The 20948-nt window shown below is 41.1% G+C and overlaps 1 protein-coding gene across 1 annotated transcript in view; it reads left to right on the top strand.

Moving 5' to 3' along the window:
* Nucleotides 1-14593, top strand: part of WASF3 (WASP family member 3) — a 152510-nt gene extending 137917 nt beyond the window's left edge. Inside the window, exons 7-11 of the mRNA XM_081083627.1 lie at nucleotides 741-858; nucleotides 5517-5692; nucleotides 9827-10093; nucleotides 11416-11783; nucleotides 13708-14593. Of these exons, the coding sequence (XP_080939753.1) occupies nucleotides 741-858; nucleotides 5517-5692; nucleotides 9827-10093; nucleotides 11416-11783; nucleotides 13708-13865 (1087 nt within the window). The 3' untranslated portion in view covers nucleotides 13866-14593. The remainder of the gene's footprint in view (nucleotides 1-740; nucleotides 859-5516; nucleotides 5693-9826; nucleotides 10094-11415; nucleotides 11784-13707) is intronic.
* The last annotated feature ends 6355 nt before the right edge of the window (nucleotides 14594-20948 follow it).

The raw sequence follows: 20948 nt of genomic DNA, 5'->3' as shown, positions 1-20948 counted from the left end.
TTCCACTTTAAAAATACTTCATTACTGTTTTTCTAAGTCACATTTACACACTATGAATGTTTTTCTTTTTCCTAAGTGAATTTTTAGATATTGGGCAAAACTTATTGAGCAAAGGGGACAAAGAACTTACTAATCTTTATCCTCATAACATTGACACTCCAGAGTAAAAGTAAATGTGTGTGTAAAGAATCCATCTATTTCTGCGTATATAGCCCCCTGTTGGAATAAACAGAACATTTCCTAAAGTAATTGAGGTATTGAATATTACTGTTTCTGAGCCATATTGTGATTTTTAGGAGCACTTTTCTATATTTAAATCTAAATTTGCAAGAGTACTTTTTACCTGATTATTCTAGAAAAAGTTGATGTTCTTAAATATTTACACTTTTTTAAGTAAGGAAATCTGAGGAACTTAATAATGTATAGGACAGTTAAAATGCCCCATGTAGATGCTATAATCTCATGAGTTAAAAGTGAATTAGGTTTGGCTCGTTGAAAAGAGTGTTGGCCCGCAGACTGAAGGGTCCCAGGTTCAATTCCGGTTAAGGGCACATACCTAGGTTGCAGGCTCTATTCCCAGCCCTGGTCGGAGCATGTACAGGAGGAAACCAGTCAATGTGTCTCTCTCACATTGATGTTTCTCTCTCTCTCTCTCTAAAAAAAAATGAATTATGTTATTCTCATATGAAGATATCTAACAGTCTTTTTCCCCCTCTGACTTGTAATATCTTGATTTATAGAGATGATAAAAAGGATGGGCTGAAGTTCTATACTGATCCTTCCTATTTCTTTGACCTCTGGAAAGAAAAAATGCTACAGGACACAGAAGACAAAAGGAAAGAGAAAAGGCGTCAAAAGGTAAATAATTCCATTAGGGGAACTGTGCATATAAATGTGTAAATGGATTCTTGTTTGGAAAGAAATAAGTAAATTCTTTACTTGAATGGTTGAGATGTTGGATTTAGTGATGAAGGTTTTTTAGAGATTGTAGTTTATACAGGAAGATACAGATAAGTCCGTCTAACACAGTAATACTATTTTTCTGTAAATACTCTTGATTTGTTCTCTAACAGTTGCTTTGCTTCACAAAAGTAGTGGCTAAAATTCCAGTTTTGTTTTTAACCATGTTTTAGAACTTTTCTTCTGTTCTTTCAAATTTCATAAAGCAGTCAATATTCCATATCAGAAATAATTATTTGCTTCCGTCATTTTAAAGCTTTCTTCATAACTGGATTGCCACCTAGCTGTAATTAATGCTTTAGTGAGCTGTTCATATTGGATTGAAAAGCGTGTCATCGGCAAATTCAGAAGATGGTATTTACTGGACGTGAGACTCCTTTGGTGGGTAGAGGTAGGCAAGGTCACTGCAAGTCTGAAGGTTGAGAAGCACCGTCTGAAGGTTGTGAGCACTCTTGGAGGGACAAGCTCATTCTCTGCAGGTGTGGGGACTTATATTTTGAAAATTGTTCCTTTGGGGCCCAGAAATTAGGTTTAAGCCACTGAGAAGAGTTAATTCTCCAAAGGATAATATTTGCTAAGACTTTTTATTTGTAAGCTATGTTTTTTAAAAATGACCATCAGGTTTGCTTGACAAATATTAGAGTGCTTTAGTTAAGAGAAATGCTTACCTTTTTCTGGGTTCGAGGTCTTAAGATGTTGAGGCATTTAGGTGTCTTAGCTCAATAGGAGCGACAATTTGAGATGGAAGAGAATTTGAAACTAGGATTTACAACAGAGTACATGATAACAATTTGCAGACTGTAAGCGTAAGATGTTACCACTGAATTAATTCTAGGAGAGAATTCCAAAGGCTTGGTTTCCTCTTTTCTTGTGCTCATGGTTTGGGATTAACTGGGGAATCTTGGGAGAGTTGCTGAGTACTCAAGTGGAGGATTATTCAAGCTAAGAAACTACACAGTATTCAAGTGGAGAAAAGGAAGACCCCACTGTCTGGGACAGAAAAAAAAAGATACTGAGTCATGTTGGCCTTAATCCCCACATCTCTTGGTAGTATCCAGGCAAAAGTCCTTTTAAATTGCCTTCTAGGTTTCCCTTCCCAGTGATACTTTTGGCAAAAATATTTAATTTTTCACCAGTGTTCTTCAGGGGAAAAGTCTTAATCTATGTATGATTATTGTGTCATCAAATTTAGTATCATTTCCTTGGCAGTTTTGTCTCATTCCACATTGCTCAAACACATAAAATTCTGATAAGGATTTTTTATTCATTCATTTATATTATGATTATATTTTTTATCTTTATTGTTGAAAGTATTACATATGTCCCCTTTTTCCCTCACTGATCCTTTCTAGCCCTCCCCTGCCCCCACCCCAGGCCTTCACCACCCTATATTGTCTGTGTCCCTGGGTTATGCATATATGCATACAAGTTCTTTGGTTGATCTCTTCCCTCCCCACCCTCACCCCTCTCTCCTTCTGAGATTCAACAGTCTGTTCAATGCTTCTAAGATTCTCTTTAAAAAAAAAAAAAAAAAGAAGTCTTTTAATGCTGGATAAACAGTGGTGAAAATGACAGGATTGCCACCTCATGGAGATTACAATGGAGTGGGGGAAACAGGCATTAAATAATCATGCAGCCCTCTGGAACTCATAAAGAGGGAAAGAAATTAGAAATTGTAATACAAATCTCCTTTATATAGGAGCAGAAAATGAGGCAAGATATCCTTCATTTTGGAAATCCCCTACGGTTTCTAGGAAGCAAGTCACTTTCAATTTGGAATTGACAAGTCTATATGAAGGAAAAATTTGTTTAGAAAATTTGGGTGTGAAATCCATTAAAAACATTTTTTAAATTACGCAAATAAATATGTAGTTGGAAGTATGCAGTTACAATGCTGGTAAGTGTTGTGAAGAAGTATGGTGTGCTGGGCGGGAGATGACAAGGTGGGGATGACAGTGAGGAGGAAGTGGAGTCTCAAGGACAGCCTCGGGGTACCTTTCACAGATCCAAGGATGGATGGAAGTTAGCTCAAGTCATTGTGTGGGTGCAGGTGTGCTCGTGGGCACATGTGTGAGCACATGTAGTTAAGAGGGTGCTGGAGGAGTGGAGGGCAGAGGAGACGGGATGCTTCCGAAGTAGCTAAGATCATTCTGGTCTAGGGAATAGTTGGGCATTTTCTAGAGATTTGAATGTAGGTCAGTGTAGTTAGAGCATAGATGCTTCACTGTTAACATTTTGTCATATGTGGCCTCTGTGTGTGTGGTGTGTGCATGTTGATGGGTAAATTTGGAGGCTAAACTATTGCAAAGAGAGTTATTATAACAGTTCCTAAATATGTCAGCATTCATCTCTTAAAAGTAAGGGGGATAGTCTAATTAATTTAATACAGTGGTTCTTAATTAGGATGTGTATTGGGATCCATTGAAATCTCCCTCCTTTTTGTTGGTGGTGGTGGTGGTGGGTTTTTTTGTTGTATGTTTGTGTGTGTTTTAAGTATACAGACAATACATGCAGGTTGTGAAATGCTCAAATTACACCAAAGTAAATTGGGGATATGTTTTTCTTCCATGGGCATAACTACGTTAACATTTAGCAGCTTGGCATGCATATTTTTAGATTTAGATTTTTTTCAGTTATTCATAAATATATGCATATACATTTCACAAAGTATTTTATATGCATAGAATTGTACTACATACAACTTATACACACAGACATACACATATGTTGCCATAATTGAAGATGTACTTCATTCTTTTTATGAAGTTATGTAGCATTTTAATAGTTACCATAAACTATTTGCCCATTACTAGAGTAATGAATATTTAGGTTGTTTCTAAATTGTTACTATTTACAATACTGTAGTAGATATCCCTGTACTCACATGCAGATATTCTTCAGAGCAAATTCATAGAAGTCTTATTTGAGGTTTAAATTTTGAAAGATACCATCTAATTGCTCCTGACCCTTACTTAAAACACTGAGCCAGTCGATGCTCTTAACAGGCCTCCTCCAGTCCTGGATATTATTATTTTTTATGAGCCCTCCTTCCCTCCAAAAAATCTAATTTGCATTACACATCTTTTCATCTTTATTAACCCTTTATATATGTTCTGTGAATTTCATGTTTACCTTCTTTGCCAACACATTGTCTGTACCTCCTTTTTACCCAAAAACAGTCTAGTCATTGTGTCTTCACTACCACCATGAGCCGCCCACCCTCCTCACTAGACCACCTGAATAGCTTTCTACCTTTCTCCTTCAGTCTGTGCTCCCCAGCCTAGAGGGATCTTTTCAAATGCCTCTTCTTCAATATGTCAGCCCTTCCCTTCTTATTCATCAGTGCTTTCCCACTATTCTTGGGATAAAGAACAACATTTTTAATGTAGCCTTTGAGGTCTTGCTTACCTTTCAGCTCTTTGGGGCCATTAACCTTCATTTGCCTCTCACTTTTTATTTCTCCTAAGTGGTGCTCTTCCTCCTCCTGGGAGCCCATGCCCACTCTGTCCCCTCTTACCTGCTCTGACGGGCTCCCTGCAATCCATGCCAGTCACTCACAGGTCCTCCTCCCACTCACTCATGGACGCTGTCCCTGACTTCCAACCTAGACAGCATTCTACACATAATGCATTTATGTTTTACTACATTTTATAATTACACATTCATTTCTGTGATGTGGTAGGCTTCCCCCCCTGGACTGCAAGCTCCACGAGGGCAGACACCCGTCTTGTTGTTGTTTTCCTTTTGTATCATCGATGCCTGGCATGTTTGAGACATAGCATGCCCTGTAAGCTCACTGGATTTGATCATTTAGTCAGCATTGATTGAGTGTGCACCCTAGGTAAATGACCTGTGGAGGGACTGTAAGAGGAATGTAGAACTTAGAGGCACATAGTTCTTGTCCTTAGAGATCATAAAATTTTATGAGGGAAACGGGAAAAATACATAAACAACAGAAATAATTGTTCTTGCCTTTAAAGAAGTACCCATGTAGGACAAGTATTTATTGGATACATTTTTGCTGGCAAAATAGGGCTGGGGCAAGAATGAGTCTTTGTATGGGAAGGTAAGTTTGTACCTTATTTTTGTTTTGGATTTGGCTCATTGCAGGATTAGCTTAAATATTTCTTTTAGAAACTGGAAATAGAACATTTTGAAATTTTTTTTGAAAGATTGCATGTTAACAAGCCAGTCAAAACTGTATAGGGGTGGGAAATGATTTCTCTGAATGGTGCCATCTGACATTTCATCTGTATAATATAGATCTAAAAGGTATAGTATATTTAAAATAAGCTAAATGCCTAGTAAGATGAAAATTCGTTACTAAAAATGATAGTAATTCTGGTAGTTGCAGCAGAGTAATTTTCATTTATTTGGGTTAGTTAAGTATTTGTTACCTTTGGGGGGGGTCTGTGTTGGGTAAGAGTAGGCACTGTGTTAGAATTTTCTAACATTATCTGCACATCATGCTTATGTCCTGAGCATTATAACTGCATTTAACCTGTTGTCCTTTCTCTCCTGTCTTGGCATGCCTGCTTTCTTTTCTTGGACTTCAGGAGCAAAAGCGTATAGATGGCACAACCCGTGAGGTGAAAAAGGTTAGAAAAGCCAGAAACAGGCGCCAGGAGTGGAATATGATGGCATATGACAAAGAGCTCAGACCCGACAACAGGTTGTCTCAGAGTGTGTACCACGGAGCGTCTTCCGAGGGATCTCTGTCCCCAGACACTAGGTGTGTGTGTGTGTGTGTGTGTGTGTGTGTGTGTGTGTGTAGTAATGCCTCTGAGTAGTGCTGCATTTTATTTATTCCTTGGACATGACTGGTAATAGTAGCTTTGGTGTTTATAAGGCCACAGAATGTTTCACATCTTTTCTTAAAAATAAATTTTATATATATATATATATATATATATATATATATATATATATATATACATGAATTTTGAAATAATATTTTAAAGTAGTTTTATTTTGCATTGGTTCACATTGTATGATTTTTCATATCTCTGACTTACTTTCTTGTTCAGTTAATCTAGATATGTAGTGTGTTAACATGGACTCTGAATTTGGGCTTAATGACTGCCAGTGACTTACATTTTTATTTTAATCATTTAATTCTTTGTCTTACTCTTTAGCTTAGAGCTGAATTTCTTTTGCTATTTGATATCAAAACGATTGGTAGGTAGTAATTGATGTGGTCAAGGAATAATTTCTTTGCGCTTTTTGGTGACCTTTGTAAAAAGTGACAAGCAAAAGGTATTTATTTTTTCAGTTCACTAATCTTATGTGCTCTGATTTCAGGAGAATTCTGTTGGTGTTTACTTTAAAATTATGTTAGCAATTAAGTAAAAATATTTCTTGCAGGTGTGAATGATGCGATCAGTAAGTCACATTTTTCACAGAAGGGATTCATTGAACACCAGGGACTAACTAGTCAATTTTAACTTACGGTTTAATTTTCTATTTCTGCTCTTGTAAAGTTGTTGTCTTGCATTTGCATAATCTCTCTAAATCTTCCATCAGCATTTAAAAATCCGAACAGAGAATTCCTATGTGATTGAAGGATGTTTCAAAAACAGCAACAACCTGGACCTGGCCTTCGATCTGTGTCCTTTTAAAATAAATTTTGTCTTTATAATTTCAGTGCTTAGCACAGACTGCATACAGAAGCTGCTTAACATTTGGTAGTTACAGGGCCTGTGAATGTTCCTGCCCCAGAAGGGCTATAAGTCATTGGTTGGATATGAGGCAAGTTCTAGGTAATTTTTCTGTAGAAGTTGTTATCCGCTAAATATTAGAGAATTATTAGAGCTTTAACTGAGCTCTAGTCTCAAGGTTGGATCTTTATGTCAGTTTGTTTCTGTCGACAATTCTACACATAGTTCTTTGGCTGGGAGAAGCACTTAAATCTGAGTGCTCCCAATATGTCCGTTTGCTTTTTGTTGTTTTTTTCCCAGCTATTTTAGTTGTATTGTTTACTCGTGCAAAACATATACTTTATATAAAGTATACTTTATACTTTATATACTTTATATACTTTATATAATACTCTGTGTGCACTCCTATTTCAATATGTACAGACAAAAAAATGATTTTTAATCCTTCAGTTGAATGGTTGATGCTCATTCTAACATCTGAGATTAGATTGCTTCATGCTGGGTATAAAATTATGCAGATGATTTAGTATCTAAATTTTTATATTTTTAGATATATCTTTACTTCTTTTATTTTTCAAAAAGCAAATAGATTAGTCAGTTTTGTTTCTTTAGAATTTCCTTTTGTCTCATACTGTTTTTCATGGCCTCTCACTATATGCATGTACCATATAAGTAGATTATAATTAATATTGTACTTGGATTACATCCCTTAAATTAACTTAGAAATTTTTTATTTCACTAAAGTGTATCACTTTTTCTTATTATAAAATAATTTTTTTATATTTGGAAATTACAGAAAACATTAAAATATTATCCATAATCCTATTATCCAGAGAAACCACTATCTGCATTTTAGTGTACTTTTTCCTTTTTGTCTTTTTCCTGTAAAGATGTATATGTTTTTTACAAAATTGCAATCATGCTCTATACTTTCTGCCTTTTGACTTTTTAATGTTTTGTATTCATATTTTAAGTATTATTTAGAATCACGGTTTTCAAATAACTGAGGAAATTTTGAATATTAAGGTTTATGGCTTGTATATAATAAAACTGTTCATATAAGTAATATATTTCATACTTAAAAATGGTTCATATACACTAATGATACATTTTTGCTCTCTCTGTAGAGTATCAGCAGTGGTTTGATTTTAAGTGTAAATTCGGGATGAAATTGATTCAATGCTTCCCCCGGCTCTCTCTCATTATGGTCTGGGGGAGAGAGACCTCCATGCCCCGCTGTCCTTGAGCTATTTCATCCTCCCCAGGCCCTGTATTACAGCTCTGACTCTGCCCACCTGTCCACCCACAAAACCCTGGGGAGTCCCTGGCTTCTCCCACCACGTCTCCACTGCTTACACTTCTTCCTGTTTCCACATCATCTCACTCCTACCAGTTCTCTCTCCTGTAACAGGGGTCACAGGACCAGTCCTCTCATCTCCACATTGGTGTGTGTCTCTGTAGCTGATTTCTACCTTCCCACATGGGGGTCTCTGTCTCCAGCAGTCACCCCACTCCTCACCTCTCCTCCAGCCACTGGGCTCCCCTTTAAATGAGCCTTCACTCTTAAACCAGTCCTCTGTCCTGCCCACCCTCCCTCCAAGTCCTGCCGTCCACAGCCCTCCTGCTGTAATTCTCGAATTCAGACATTCACTGCCTGTTCCTCTATTCACTCACCGGTCCGGTTATCCTCCTTCGTATTGACTCCTTTTGGCTGTGTCACAAAGCTGTTTATAAGGACAGCATCTACATTGTTCCAGAATATTTATAATTTCTGGCTCCTCATCTCATGAGAAGTGCTCTATATTTTTCCAGATCACTTTGTTTCCTTTAGAAATTGTACACATAGTGTATGACATAGTCACATACAGAGTCAAACATACATCACCAAGGACTCCAGGGTTTTAGGTCTTTGCATTGTGAAAATATGCTAGGTTGTTTCCCCATTAAAAATGTTTTTAACTTACTTGCCAGCAGTTTGCATAGTTCAAAAGATATAATCATATGCACTCCGTAATACAGAATCTGTACTGCCGTTAGGGAAGGAAAACGTGAATTGTTACTATTACACTGCAATTGGGGCGGGGGGCAGTCTCTCGTCATGTGGAGAGCTTTTTCTGTGTCTGAGATGCTCCAGTTACGGGAAGCTACTGTCTGATTCCAAGCTCCAAGTTCAGTTGATGTTTCCCCTGCTCCTCCACATCCCCTTGTGTGTCTGCCTGTTTCCTTCAGAGAGAGAAACACAAGCTGAGTCCTACCCGAAGCCAGCAGATACACGTGAGAAAAGTCAGAACAAGAAAAGAAGAGTGGGAGAGGAGGAAAATGGGCATTGAGTTTATGAGTGATGCCAGGACACTGGAACAGGCAGGGAGCACGAAAGAGGACAGAGCGCCCAGAGGGTTTGTCGTTTTGCTCTCTGCATTGCCGTCCTCAGGCTGCCCACCCTGCTTTGGCCATCATGAGAGGATGTGCAGCCCCCATACTGACCACGTGTCCTGTAACCGGGCCAGGAGCACCTCCCTTACTAACACCATTTTGTGCAGCTGTGACCTTTACAAGTCCCTGTGCCCCTTCACAAAGGCCTCTGTCTGAGCTCCGTCAACTAATACACAGTCCCCATCCCTTTCAGAGTTTCGCCCACGACTGTGCATTTAGAGAAAGCAGGAAGGCCCTTCCATAGTGCACCATGGTCTTTCTTTTTTGGCTAAACACATTTCTTCTGTTTAAGAAAACAATTTTTCACTGCACTGCATTCTTGCTTTCTTTTTCTGTCCCTGCTGTTGATATTTACCCAGTTTATCCGCCATTTTGTAATTTCTGATGCTACGCTATCAGCTTACTGGCCCCTGAAGTCCCCTGTCTTCATGGCCCCCAAAGTCCTCTGTTTTTGAATTAAGTGGGACTTGTCTCGTGGCCTTCTCTCTTAAGACCGTATGCTGATGTGGTGTGAAGTGGGGCTCTGCTTGCCCATCTGTCTGACTTGCTCACTTTAAAGCCGTGAATCTGACTCCATGTAACACCGGGCTCGCTGCTAACTTAGTCATTACGTTGTTGCTTGGAAGCTCTCATGAGGCTGGGCCTAGTTTACAGTAAAGGAAATAAATGTGTGATTTCTGTGTATTGGCAATGTTATTATTCAAATATATGCTTATGTGCTGGTTAGTGGAAATCTTTTGAACCTAAATTTCTCCCACCCTTTTCTTGAATGCCAGGTCTCATGCATCGGATGTCACAGATTACTCGTATCCAGCGACTCCCAACCATTCTCTGCACCCGCAGCCCGTCACCCCTTCATACGCAGCAGGTGACGCGCTGCCACTTGGGCCAGCCAGCCAGGCCCCCGAGCATGAGTACAGACCCCCCTCTGCCTCGGTGAGGCACATGGCCCTGAACAGACCTCAGCAGCCACCTCCGCCACCCCCACCACAGGCCGCAGAGGGGTCCCAGGCCTCGGCACCCATGGCTCCAGCAGACTATGGGTAATTTCGTATTCCTTCTACTCTAATTGCTACTCACTATTGCAATGGAATCTTGCTATGTGTGTTTAAGAATTTTAATTAAATAGTCACATTTTAGAGGCCAGAGTCCAGCCCAGAATGACTGAATGTGGAAACCATTGGTTATGACAAGTTCTGTGAAAAAATACAGTGTCGTGCTGTTCCCTTTTCTTATTATAGATAAATCTCTGGCTTGTGTCTGTATTTATGTGTATACTCATTAATACACGTATTTGTGTATGTGTGAGTGGATCGTTAAGCAGAGGCATTGATAAAGGATGGAACTCCGATTCTGTGAACCTGTCCCAAATCCTCAAATTTCTCTATACCAGTATATCCTGGGTGAACCAGGGAGAATTCATACCACAGATGAGAGCACCATGCAGTGCAGCTCCCCCTGCCTCCCTTCTTACACTTGCCCGTATAATCTCCTTTCTTGACCTCTTCGTGCCCACTCATCATTCTCCCACCTTGTTCCCTGTTGATCAGTGAAATTCAAACCGCCCTAGGAAAGACCCTCACCTTCAGGTGGTTAGTAATTTAAGCACTCACCTGTATTTTCATGGGCTGCCGTAGCACTCTCTTTTTAATATTGAAGAGTTACCCCTCAGAGGCAGTGCCCAGGAAAGTCGAATGTGTGTTTCCATTAACCATGTATCCAGAACAGCATGTATCAGTTTCTAAACGTACATCCCTCAGCTTTCGGGGGCATCCTCCCTGACCACACAGCTCTGGCTGTTTCCCATCGTTGGTTCTTGTTAAGTCAGGACTCCCAAAGTGTTCTGAGGCTCTAATTGTCAGGTAAGAAGAGAGTGTGGGGTCCAGCTGGTTTGGGAAACCTTAGACTAAATAGAATTCGGATTTCTTGGCTGTAGGACTGTTCAAAGCTTTTGATATTCTGATGGACATTGTGGGCTTGGGTCATTTCCATGGAGATGAGATACAAAATACAGAATTTTCCAAATCTGATTGGCCACAGAATCCTTATAAGACAAGTTTGTGAGCCACCTGCTTTTGCGATGCCCAGTATAAAGGACATCTTCTTACCTAGCATTTCACAGGAAATTCCTCTTTGAGTGGTTATCTTTTGGGTGCATTTCAGTGAATGACGTGACCCCTGTCGTAGTGAATAATGTAAACCTGTGGAAGTAACTGACCCAACAGTGGATATTGCGTCCTGCAGTGTCTTAAATCCAAATGACTATGTATTGTGTTTGGGGGAGGCCTTTCTGCTAGCCATGTCAGAACCGCAGGTGTGACCCTCTGTTGCTGCTTTAATGACTCTGTGTTTCCTCTCTCATCAGGATGCTCCCAGCCCAGATCATTGAATATTACAACCCCTCGGGACCACCTCCGCCCCCTCCACCCCCCATGATCCCTTCAGCACAAACTGCTTTCGTCAGTCCTCTCCAGATTCCCATGCAGCCCTCCTTCCCAGCAGCAGCTGGGTCCTCCTACCCAGCGCCTCCTCACCCGCCCTCCACTGGGCTGGTGGTCACAGCCCCGCCTCCTCCGGGCCCCCCACCTCCCCCGCCAGGCCCTCCTGGCACAAGCTCTTCTCTCTCATCCTCCCCCATGCATGGCCCTCCAGTAGCTGAGGCAAAACGACAAGAAACTGCACAGCCACCCATAAGCGATGCTCGCAGTGATCTTCTTGCTGCTATTCGAATGGGTAAGTGAGTCCCCTGCACGTGCCATCTTCCATTCAGAAAGAGATTGCTGTCTCCAACCAGCTACAGCCTGGTCTTCAGGGGACTCCCTGCTACACGAGACTGTTTTTTAGAATATGGTTAAAGGAGCTTTATTTGCTATTTTAAAAAATAGTAATGTGGTTTTGTCTGTGCAAAGTAAACATATGATAAAGAACTGAGACTTCAGGAAAGGTTTACTTGACTAGAAATAAATATTGACTATTTTGTCTGCATTCTACTCTAATGGTAAAAGTATAAATGAAAGAAAATGAGCTCACGTTAGTGATTTTGTTTTTATAAATATCTAATATGCCCTAGACTTTCCATATTTTTAGCTTGATGTGCTAAGCCAGTAGTTTGCAGCATTTACATAGCAGCAGAACTCTGTCAGACGAAGGTCCTACACCAAACCAGCACATGAACCAAGAAGGCAGAACATCTCTGTCCAATCAGAGTGGGGAGCCTCCCCCATTATGCCTCCCTGCAGACCCCACACTAAACCCTGCTGCACACCAGGTATTCTTTACCTCAGGTCTCAGCCCGGCTTGGTTGAGGGTCACCGCCAGGGTGTGGAAGTACGTGTACTCTAAACGCCTCTCATACGCTGAGGAGCTGCCTAGGCGCTTGGCCGCAGTTAGTTGCTCCCGTCTGGAAGTGACTGAGGGAGCAGCTGGAGCGTCTGTGATGCCCTTCACAGACACCTCTGCGCCTGGCTGCAGCACCTGGGTCAGGCCTCCTACAGATCCCCGGGTTCTCGTCTGTCTTGAATGTCCCACAGCTATTTAATGCCTCGGAGATAACGAATTTGGGGTCACAAGAGGACAGTGTTTTGATTTTTGACACTGTGAGCCCTGCCCAGGAAGAGTGATAATTGTAACTATCTTTCCGTGAGAAAACCTCTGCGGAGCCCATATTGAGGGCATTCTACAAAACTGCAGTCAGTCATAAAACACCGAGGCTGAAGAACTGCCTAGATTAAGGATCATTATTGAAACACCACAACTAATGTAACAGGTGATCGGTACTGAATCCCAAACCTGGTGGAAACTTTTTTTCATTTGCTATATTAGGTCTTTTGGCAAAATTTAAATAAAATTTATAGACTGGATGGTAGCATTATATCTACGCTGATCTGAATTTGATCATTGTTTTTTAGGAATTACACATAAAGTACTTTAGGGGTAAAGGGCAAAATAGCAAATTATATGCTACTTATTTTCAGATTGTCCAGAAAAAAAGTATCTGTGTGTATTAATAACAATGATGGAGAAAGATTGCTAAAACAAGTGTGCTCAAATGTTACCCATTGGGGAATCTGGATGTAGGTCATATGGGAACGTTTTGATACTAGTGTTACAGTTACTCTATAAATCTGAAATGAATTCAAAAGAATTTGCACATTAAATCATCATATAATCCATTTTGTTACTAGGTAAGAGAAATGTTTTTATTTTATATCCATTTTCAACAATAATTGTTGAAGCAAAGTTTTCTCAGTTACCTCCGCGGGTTAGAAAAGAGCTGTCCATGATGCCTTTTCGGGAAAGTGTTCTGTAACAATAGAAATATCTCGTGTTCACACGGACCGGCGAGGTGGCCACAGCCACTGTCAGTTTGCTCAAAGCAGCTGTCGTGGCTCGTGGACCCTGTGTTGGACAGCATAGCTCTCGGGTGTTCTTTAAAGGTGTTCACACCATTACTTTGCTGTAAAAATTGTTATGTACATTCTTTTATTAGTCATGAAACTTCTATTTCCCAAGCTTTTCTCCCTTCAAATTTCCAAAACGGTTTTTATCCTTAATGTCAATAGGAGAGAAAAAAAGTCAAGTAGACTTACTAGTTTGTTTTTCCTTAATTTGGAGCACGCAAAGGATTTAATTCTAAACCGTGCATTGCGTCTTCTAGGAATTCAGCTGAAAAAAGTACAAGAGCAGCGTGAGCAAGAAGCCAAGCGGGAGCCGGTTGGGAATGACGTGGCCACGATCCTGTCCAGACGCATTGCCGTGGAGTACAGCGACTCGGACGACGACTCGGAGCTGGATGAAAATGACTGGTCTGACTGAGGTGGCGGGGGCAGCCTGGCGACGAGGCTGGTGGCCAGCCAGGAAACTGTGTGTCGGAAGTGTATTGAAAATTTTAAGTGGTCTCAACACCCAAATAGTGGTATTATAATCCTGTAGCTTAGCAACTTTTGTATTAATAATGTGATAATTGCTTTTGCACATCCAAAACTTCTGGGTTCTTTCAGTATTTACTGTGTAATACTTAAGTGCCACTACACATAGAAAATCGTGCTGCACCTGAGGAAATAACGCTGTAACTATTGCATTGTCCTGAAAACAGCATTTTGCTTCCTTTTTCCTGGCCATGAAAGTGTTCAGTGCAGTTTGGGTTTACTCGTACCTTACAGTTCTGCAGACTTGCTGTGTGTTTGTGAAGCTGCTTAGTGTTAGGCCTCAGCAAGATTAATGACTACGCGTTGACGTCTTCCAATCAGTAAGTGATACTGTTTTAAATTTTTGTGTGTGTTTCAGAAGAGAGAAACATTTGGTTAGAGAGAAAGATTTAACAAATAAGGAGAATCAAATGCTTCTGCTTTCATTTTCTTGGAGTGGTACATTCTGTGAACTTGAATGTTTTGTTGAATAATTTCATTGCCTTTGCACGCTCATAAAAGGTGAAATTGGAAGGGCCTTTTCAGCAGGCGTCCGGTGGGCATTTAGTCAGTGCTTGTGGATGCTTTTTGTAAGAGGTAAGCAGCTCAGTCGTAATAAACATGAAGAACAGGGTTCTTTTTCTTTCCGGGGCTATTGGTGATGACACTCGAAACATTCGGCAGCCCTTCCGTGTGGGCACCAGCCAGGTTGAGCGGTCTGGGAGCCACGGCCTCGCTGGGTAGAGCTGCTGAGTGTGGGCTCTGAGTGCAAAGGAGACCTTCGCCTTTTGCTTCCCGGGAGCCCGAGCCTAAGTGAGCTCCTCTGTGCGCTCCAGATGGCACCCCGCTCCCCTTGGCCTGAACTTCAAAAGCCTAGGTGCAGGCAAATGCAGGTGTTGAGAGCTCTTTGCTTTTCCTGTGCTGTGGCCAGGTTAGGGACCCATCACAGGCGCGGGCTTTCGCTCTGTCCTGGAAGCACGAGGTTCTCTCCTCACATTGTCAGCACATGACATTTTAAAAAACACCTCAGGTTAGATTAGACCTGTAGCTGTAGCAGGTCACGTTCCTCTACCCTTTCCCTCCCTACTTTTCTCCCCACACCGTCCCATGGGGTTCATATTCCTGGTGAAGGCAAACCGTGGGGAGACTCATGAATGAGAGCTTATGCTCCGTAATTTTGGATGCAGGATAACTGCTCGTCCAGCATAAACAAACACCCAGGCTTTGACTATAAATAAGACAGCACAAAACACTAAGACACTTTACTTACTAAGGGATTTGTGCCAAGGCCCCACATTTCAAACAGTGGCAGGTACTAGTGACGCTCAGACATGGCGAAGGAATCTTTAGCTGAAGAGTTGTTTGGGTTGATGGTAGGAATGTAAACAGGACTGTAGCTGGTAGAGTTGTGCTAACAAGTTCATCTGAGGAAATCGCCGGCCCCCAAAGCATGTCTGTGTCCCTGAGTGGACATTGCGTGGCTTGTACGCGGTCCTCATAGAAGGCCTGTACGTTGGGTTTCAGTCACATACATTTTGAAACTCTGAAAGCCTCATGTCTGCGCCCCCTTTCGAAGACCATGCTTATGCCAGGTCGTCGAGTCTTTTCATCGGCACATGCTTCTTGAGGTTCTGTTTCTTGGAGCTAGTCACCATTTGGCTCTCAGCATAATTTTATTAAATAGAAGAAATAATTTATTAACCTTTAATTTCTTTCTTTAATTTCTCCTTTTTTTTTCAATGTAGAGGCCTACTCTCTTAGCATTATTCTTGGACTTTTCATTTTTTTAGTCTTATTTTGTCTTTATTACAGTATTTTGTTTTTTGTGTGCTTTGGATTAGGAGTAACCTGTGTAATTCTAGCACTCACATTTGGTGATGCTTCTTTGTTTCTCCTGTCCTTTCTGTTCTCAGGATGGAGAAGATACATAAAGCTACTATCTACTAGTAAGTAAGGATTTCTTCTGTTTAGAGCTCATTACCATGAAATCAGTGGTACTTTATTCATAAGTATTCATAAGCCTATTAGTTATTAGTTGCCTGTAGTTTAATCAGTAAGTTATTTTCTACTTGATTTTCTGTAGTGAAAAAGCTTTTGCCCTGATGTGTAATGTAGCCTTCAAAAGAATGGAAAAGGACTAAAATTCAATTTAGATTATTTTTGCAGTATTTTTCTCAATAAATTTGGTTCTAAAATTTAAATTTAGACTTTTTCTAATATGGTATTACATGAAAAGGAAAAAGTGAATATTTTGAATTTTCAGTTTTCATTTTCAAGAAGTATTTACTAAGACAAATGGAGAAGAACATTTAAAAGCTTACTTCATACCTATGAATTTTGCATTGTAAAGTAGTTATATATTATTGTAAGGTTATTTTAAATTATCCCTAGTCTTCCCCCCATGTATATTTTAGTTTAATATTTTACAAGCTTTCTTTCATATTAATAGGTTAGGCAGAGGGGATGAGAAGATCAGTCAGTGTCACACATTAGCGACACAAACACGATATCGTTGATTTTCTGTTGTTAGCCCAAAACCACACCATAAGATTTGGTACCCTTTAATTTTTCTTTAGGAAAAGTATACTGTTAAAGAATTGACATTTTCATTTTAGTAAATGTTTAGAATATCAAAATCTTTTCTTAGCACCCAGTGGCTAGGTTGTGAAAGTTTTGTAATAATTTGCAACTGAAATACATGATACATTTTAATCCATTAAAGGCTAGTGGGACTGTATCAGCCAGAGTAACAGGACTTTTTGTGTTCTATTCAGAGTATGTGTCACCCTGCACTGTTACACCAATGCTATTGTAAATTAAATTTAAAGTGGTCTTAAAAAAATTCCTGTTAAACAATTTTTATCTGTTTGTATATCTTACTATAGATTATGTACAAGTAACATCTAAATAAAATTACACTTTTAACCCTAAAAGGTTGGGCTTATTTATAACAGTGTTATGAAGGTAAGCTGTTACTGTCCTGTACAAGTCACCTGCTGGCCAATTTCTGCTGTCATGGATCTTTTAGTTTAAGGAGAGAGACATTAAATATTGTCAAAGTAAGTAACTGGGATCATTTCACATGTGCTTTAGTTGGGGGTGGAGTGGGAGTGCCCAGTGTGGTCTGTGGGCTAACGAAGCTGAGGTCTAAGAATGAACAGAAATTAGCGAGGGGCCAGTGGTAGGAAAAGGAGTTCCTCAACAGCAAGGAAGGGCAGCATTTGCATTCCCTAAGGTGGGAAGGACAGTATGGATGGTAATGGAACCAAAGGTCAGTGAAATGGAAGGCGCGAAAGGAAGAGGAAGTGCCGTGAGACCGGAGACAGAGGTGGTGGAAATCTCACGTCCTCTGCACTCGGGATGGGGGCTACCACCACAGCAGCAGCTACAGATGTACAGCAAAGCTCTCCATATGTGCAGCCTATTGATTCTTCAGAGATCTTACAGCCTCCCGCCTCAGACATACCATTCTGTTTAGAAGGCACCCTAGTGTTCAGCTAGTTCAGCCCTAGTGCTGAAGATAGGGAAACACCATTACTTGCACTGCTTATCTCTCAAAGCTTGGTCTCTTAATTCCTGAATTTTCTGTGATCCTCCTGTTACACAGTAGACCTTTAAGAATTAGGCAAATATCCCTCTTCCTCAGTATTTTATTATGAAAAAACTTAAAACTACAAGAAAATTGTTCAGTAAGTGCCCATATACCCATATCTGTCCATCTATCAAGTCACCATATTTTATGCATTTCAAAGTAAGTTCCAGTGTACTTCACCCCTGAACACTTCAGTGTCCATATCATAAATTAGAGTTTAATATTTGCACTTAATATTTTTTAAGTATATTTTTATTGATTTCAGAGATGATGGGAGAGAGAGAGAGAGACATCAGTGATGAGAGAGAATCATTGCTTGGCTCCCTCCTGCACGTCCCACACTGGGGATTGAATCCTCAACCTGGCCATGTGCCCTGACCGGAAATCTCACCGTGACCTCCTGGTTCACAGGTCAATACTCAACCACTGAGCCATGCCGGCCAGGCTGGATATATCATTTTTTTAAATTAAATCTTTATTGTTCAGATTATTACAATTATTCCTCTTTTATCCCCCCCATAGCTCCCCTCTACCCAGTTCCCACCCCACCCTCTGACCTTACCCCCCTCCCCCAACTGTCCTCATCCATAGGTGCACGATTTTTGTCCAGTCTCATCCGCATCCCCCACACCCCTTTCCCTCCTGAGAATAGTCCACTCCCTGATTCTATTATATTCACCAGTTTATTCTGTTCATCAGATTATTTATTCACTTGATTTTAGGATTCACTTGTTGATAGATGTGTATTTGTTGTTTATAATTTGTATCTTTACCTTCTTCTTCTTCCTCTTCTTAAAGGATACCTTTCAGCAGTTCATATAATACTGGTTTGGTGGTGATGAACTCCTTTAGCTTTTTCTTATCTGTGAAGCTCTTTATCTGACCTTCAATTCTGAATGATAGCTTTGCTGGATAAAGTAATCTTGGTTGTAGGTTCTTGGCATTCATCACTTTGAATATTTCTTGCCACTCCCTTCTGGCCTGCATAGTTTCTGTTGAGAAACCAGCTGACAGTGTATGGGTACTCCCTTGTAGGTAACTGTGTTTCTTTCTCTTGCTGCTTTTAAGATTCTCTCTTTGTCTTTTGCTCTTGGCATTTAAATTATGATGTGTCTTGGTGTGGTCCTCTTTGGATTCCCTTTGTTTGGGGTTCTCTGAGCTTCCTGGACTTGTAAGTCTATTTCTTTCACCAGGTAGGGGAAGTTTTCTGTCATTATTTCTTCAAGTAGGTTTTCAATATCTTGCTGTCTTCTTCTGGCACCCCCATAATTCGGATGTGGTACGCTTGAAGCTGTCCCAGAGGCTCCTTACACTATCTTGATATTTTTGGATTCTTTTTTTTTTTGTTTTTCTGGTTGGGTGTTTTTTGCTTCTTCGTATTTCAAATCTTTGACTTGATTCTTGCGCTCCTCTGGTCTGCTGTTGGAACTCTGTATAATATTCTTTATTTCAGTCAGTGTATGCTTAATTTCTAGTTGGTCCTTTTTCATAACCTCGAGGGTCTCACTAGATTTCATGAGGGTCTCACTAAATTTATCAGCTGTTTCTAGAAAATTCTTGAAAAACCTTAGAAGTGTGGTTTTGAACTCTATATCCTGTAGTTTGCTTTCCTCCATTTCTGTCTTTTGTGACCTCTTTCTTTGTCTCCACATTTTGGCTGCTTCCCTGTGTTGATAGAGTGGCTTTGTGAGGTAGGTGTCCTATAGGGCCCAGTGGCTCAGTCTCCCCAATTACCTGAGGTAGACACTCTTGGTGCACCCCTTTGTGGGCTTTGTGCACAGTCTAGTTGTAGTTAAGCCTTGATTGTTTTAGGTATCACTGGGAGGAATTGACCTCCAGGCCAATTGGCTGTGAGAATCAGCTGTGTCTACAGTGGGAGAACTTCTGTGCTGGAGACACCCTTATGGGGCAAGACTTGCTTCAGTGGGGCTTTGGTGCTCACTGAGTCTGCCCCCCGAGAGTGTCCCCCATGGATCTGAGGAGTTGTAATCTGGATGGTCCCACTCTGACCACTGGGCACACTGGGTCCTGGATCTCTAAGGAGGTGCTAATTTAGCCTCTGCCTGAGACTACCCAGCAGGAGCTATGGAAAGATCTGCAGATTCCTCTTCTTTGTTTGGGGTTTGGAGATGCCCAGATGAGGCCCAGCTGTGAAGCAATGCAAGCTGCTGTGGGGCCTTGGGCCTTCTTTTGGAAGTTCTGGGTCTCTCTGACCCAGCTGCAGTTTGTTAGGTAATTTTCAGATTGCAAAGGGCCACGCCTTTCATATGCAAAAGCCTCTGCGCACAGCTTGGGTGGGGCAGGGTCTCAGGAGATCAATAGGGTGGAGCAAGCAGCTATGGCTACTCCTCAGTCCTACCCTAAGAGGCCCTGCATCTCAGTGTCCCATGGTAATCGCTGCAAGCACCTCTGAGAGAAAGCCACCCTCGAGTTCCGACCGATGCAAGACAGTCCAGTTTCGTCCCCTATGAGTCTGGGTCCCCAGAGACTCACCCAGAACTGGAGTTCAGAGCAGTCGGGAGCTTGAGACTCCCTCTTGATTGAAAAAGACAGTTGCCAGCCCTTTCCACGTGCGCCTCCGTACTTCTGCACTTTACTTCCGCACCTCCTCTGAGTCTCTGTGCTTTTCTCTTTCCTTCGAGTTGTAGAATTTCCACTCAGCCAGCCTTCCTGTGGTTCTGGATGATGTCCGTTTTGTCTTTTAGTTGTATTTTTGAAGTTGTTGTGGGAGGCAGCAATTTCCAGTGTTTACCTATGCCGCCATCTTGGTTTCTCTCCTGGATATATCATTTTTGATGGTTTTCTTAAGTCAGTTCTCTCTCTGCACTTAATATTTTTAAGGTAAAAGATAACTTAGAATGAAACACACATATCTTAATACCATTCAACAAGTTTTAACAGTGTAACACTCATGTAACACAAATCCCATCAAGATAGACAGCGTTACTGTGACCTCAGAATGCTCCCTCATGCCCTGTCTCTCCTAGTCTAGTCTCTGGAGCAGCTTATTCAGATCCCCGCCCCTCCTCCCCCATAGATTAGTCTATTTTTGGAATATATATATATACACACACACACTAGAGGCCCAGTGTACAAAATCGTGCAGGGGGTGGGGCAGACCTCAGCCCAGCCTGCGCCCTTGGGGGATGTCCGACTGCCAGTTTACAGGCATAAACTGGCAGTCGGACATCCCTCTTGCAACCAGGGATGCTGCATGCACCAGTGACCAATACTTTTCATACAAGTGAAAGGCATCTTGGTGTTGTATGGGCAGCCACATTTTTTTTGCCCTGATTATAAAAAATGTAATTGACTTTGTCACACAGTTATAAGTGTCAGAATCAGAGCTAACCACAAAATGTGCAAGCCAGAGTCCATGCATGTCATCGCAGCATCATC

This window comes from Myotis nattereri (assembly GCF_964212035.1).
Source record: "Myotis nattereri genome assembly, chromosome: 2".
NCBI lineage: Eukaryota > Metazoa > Chordata > Mammalia > Chiroptera > Vespertilionidae > Myotis > Myotis nattereri.
This window is presented reverse-complemented; position numbering and strand designations above follow the sequence as displayed.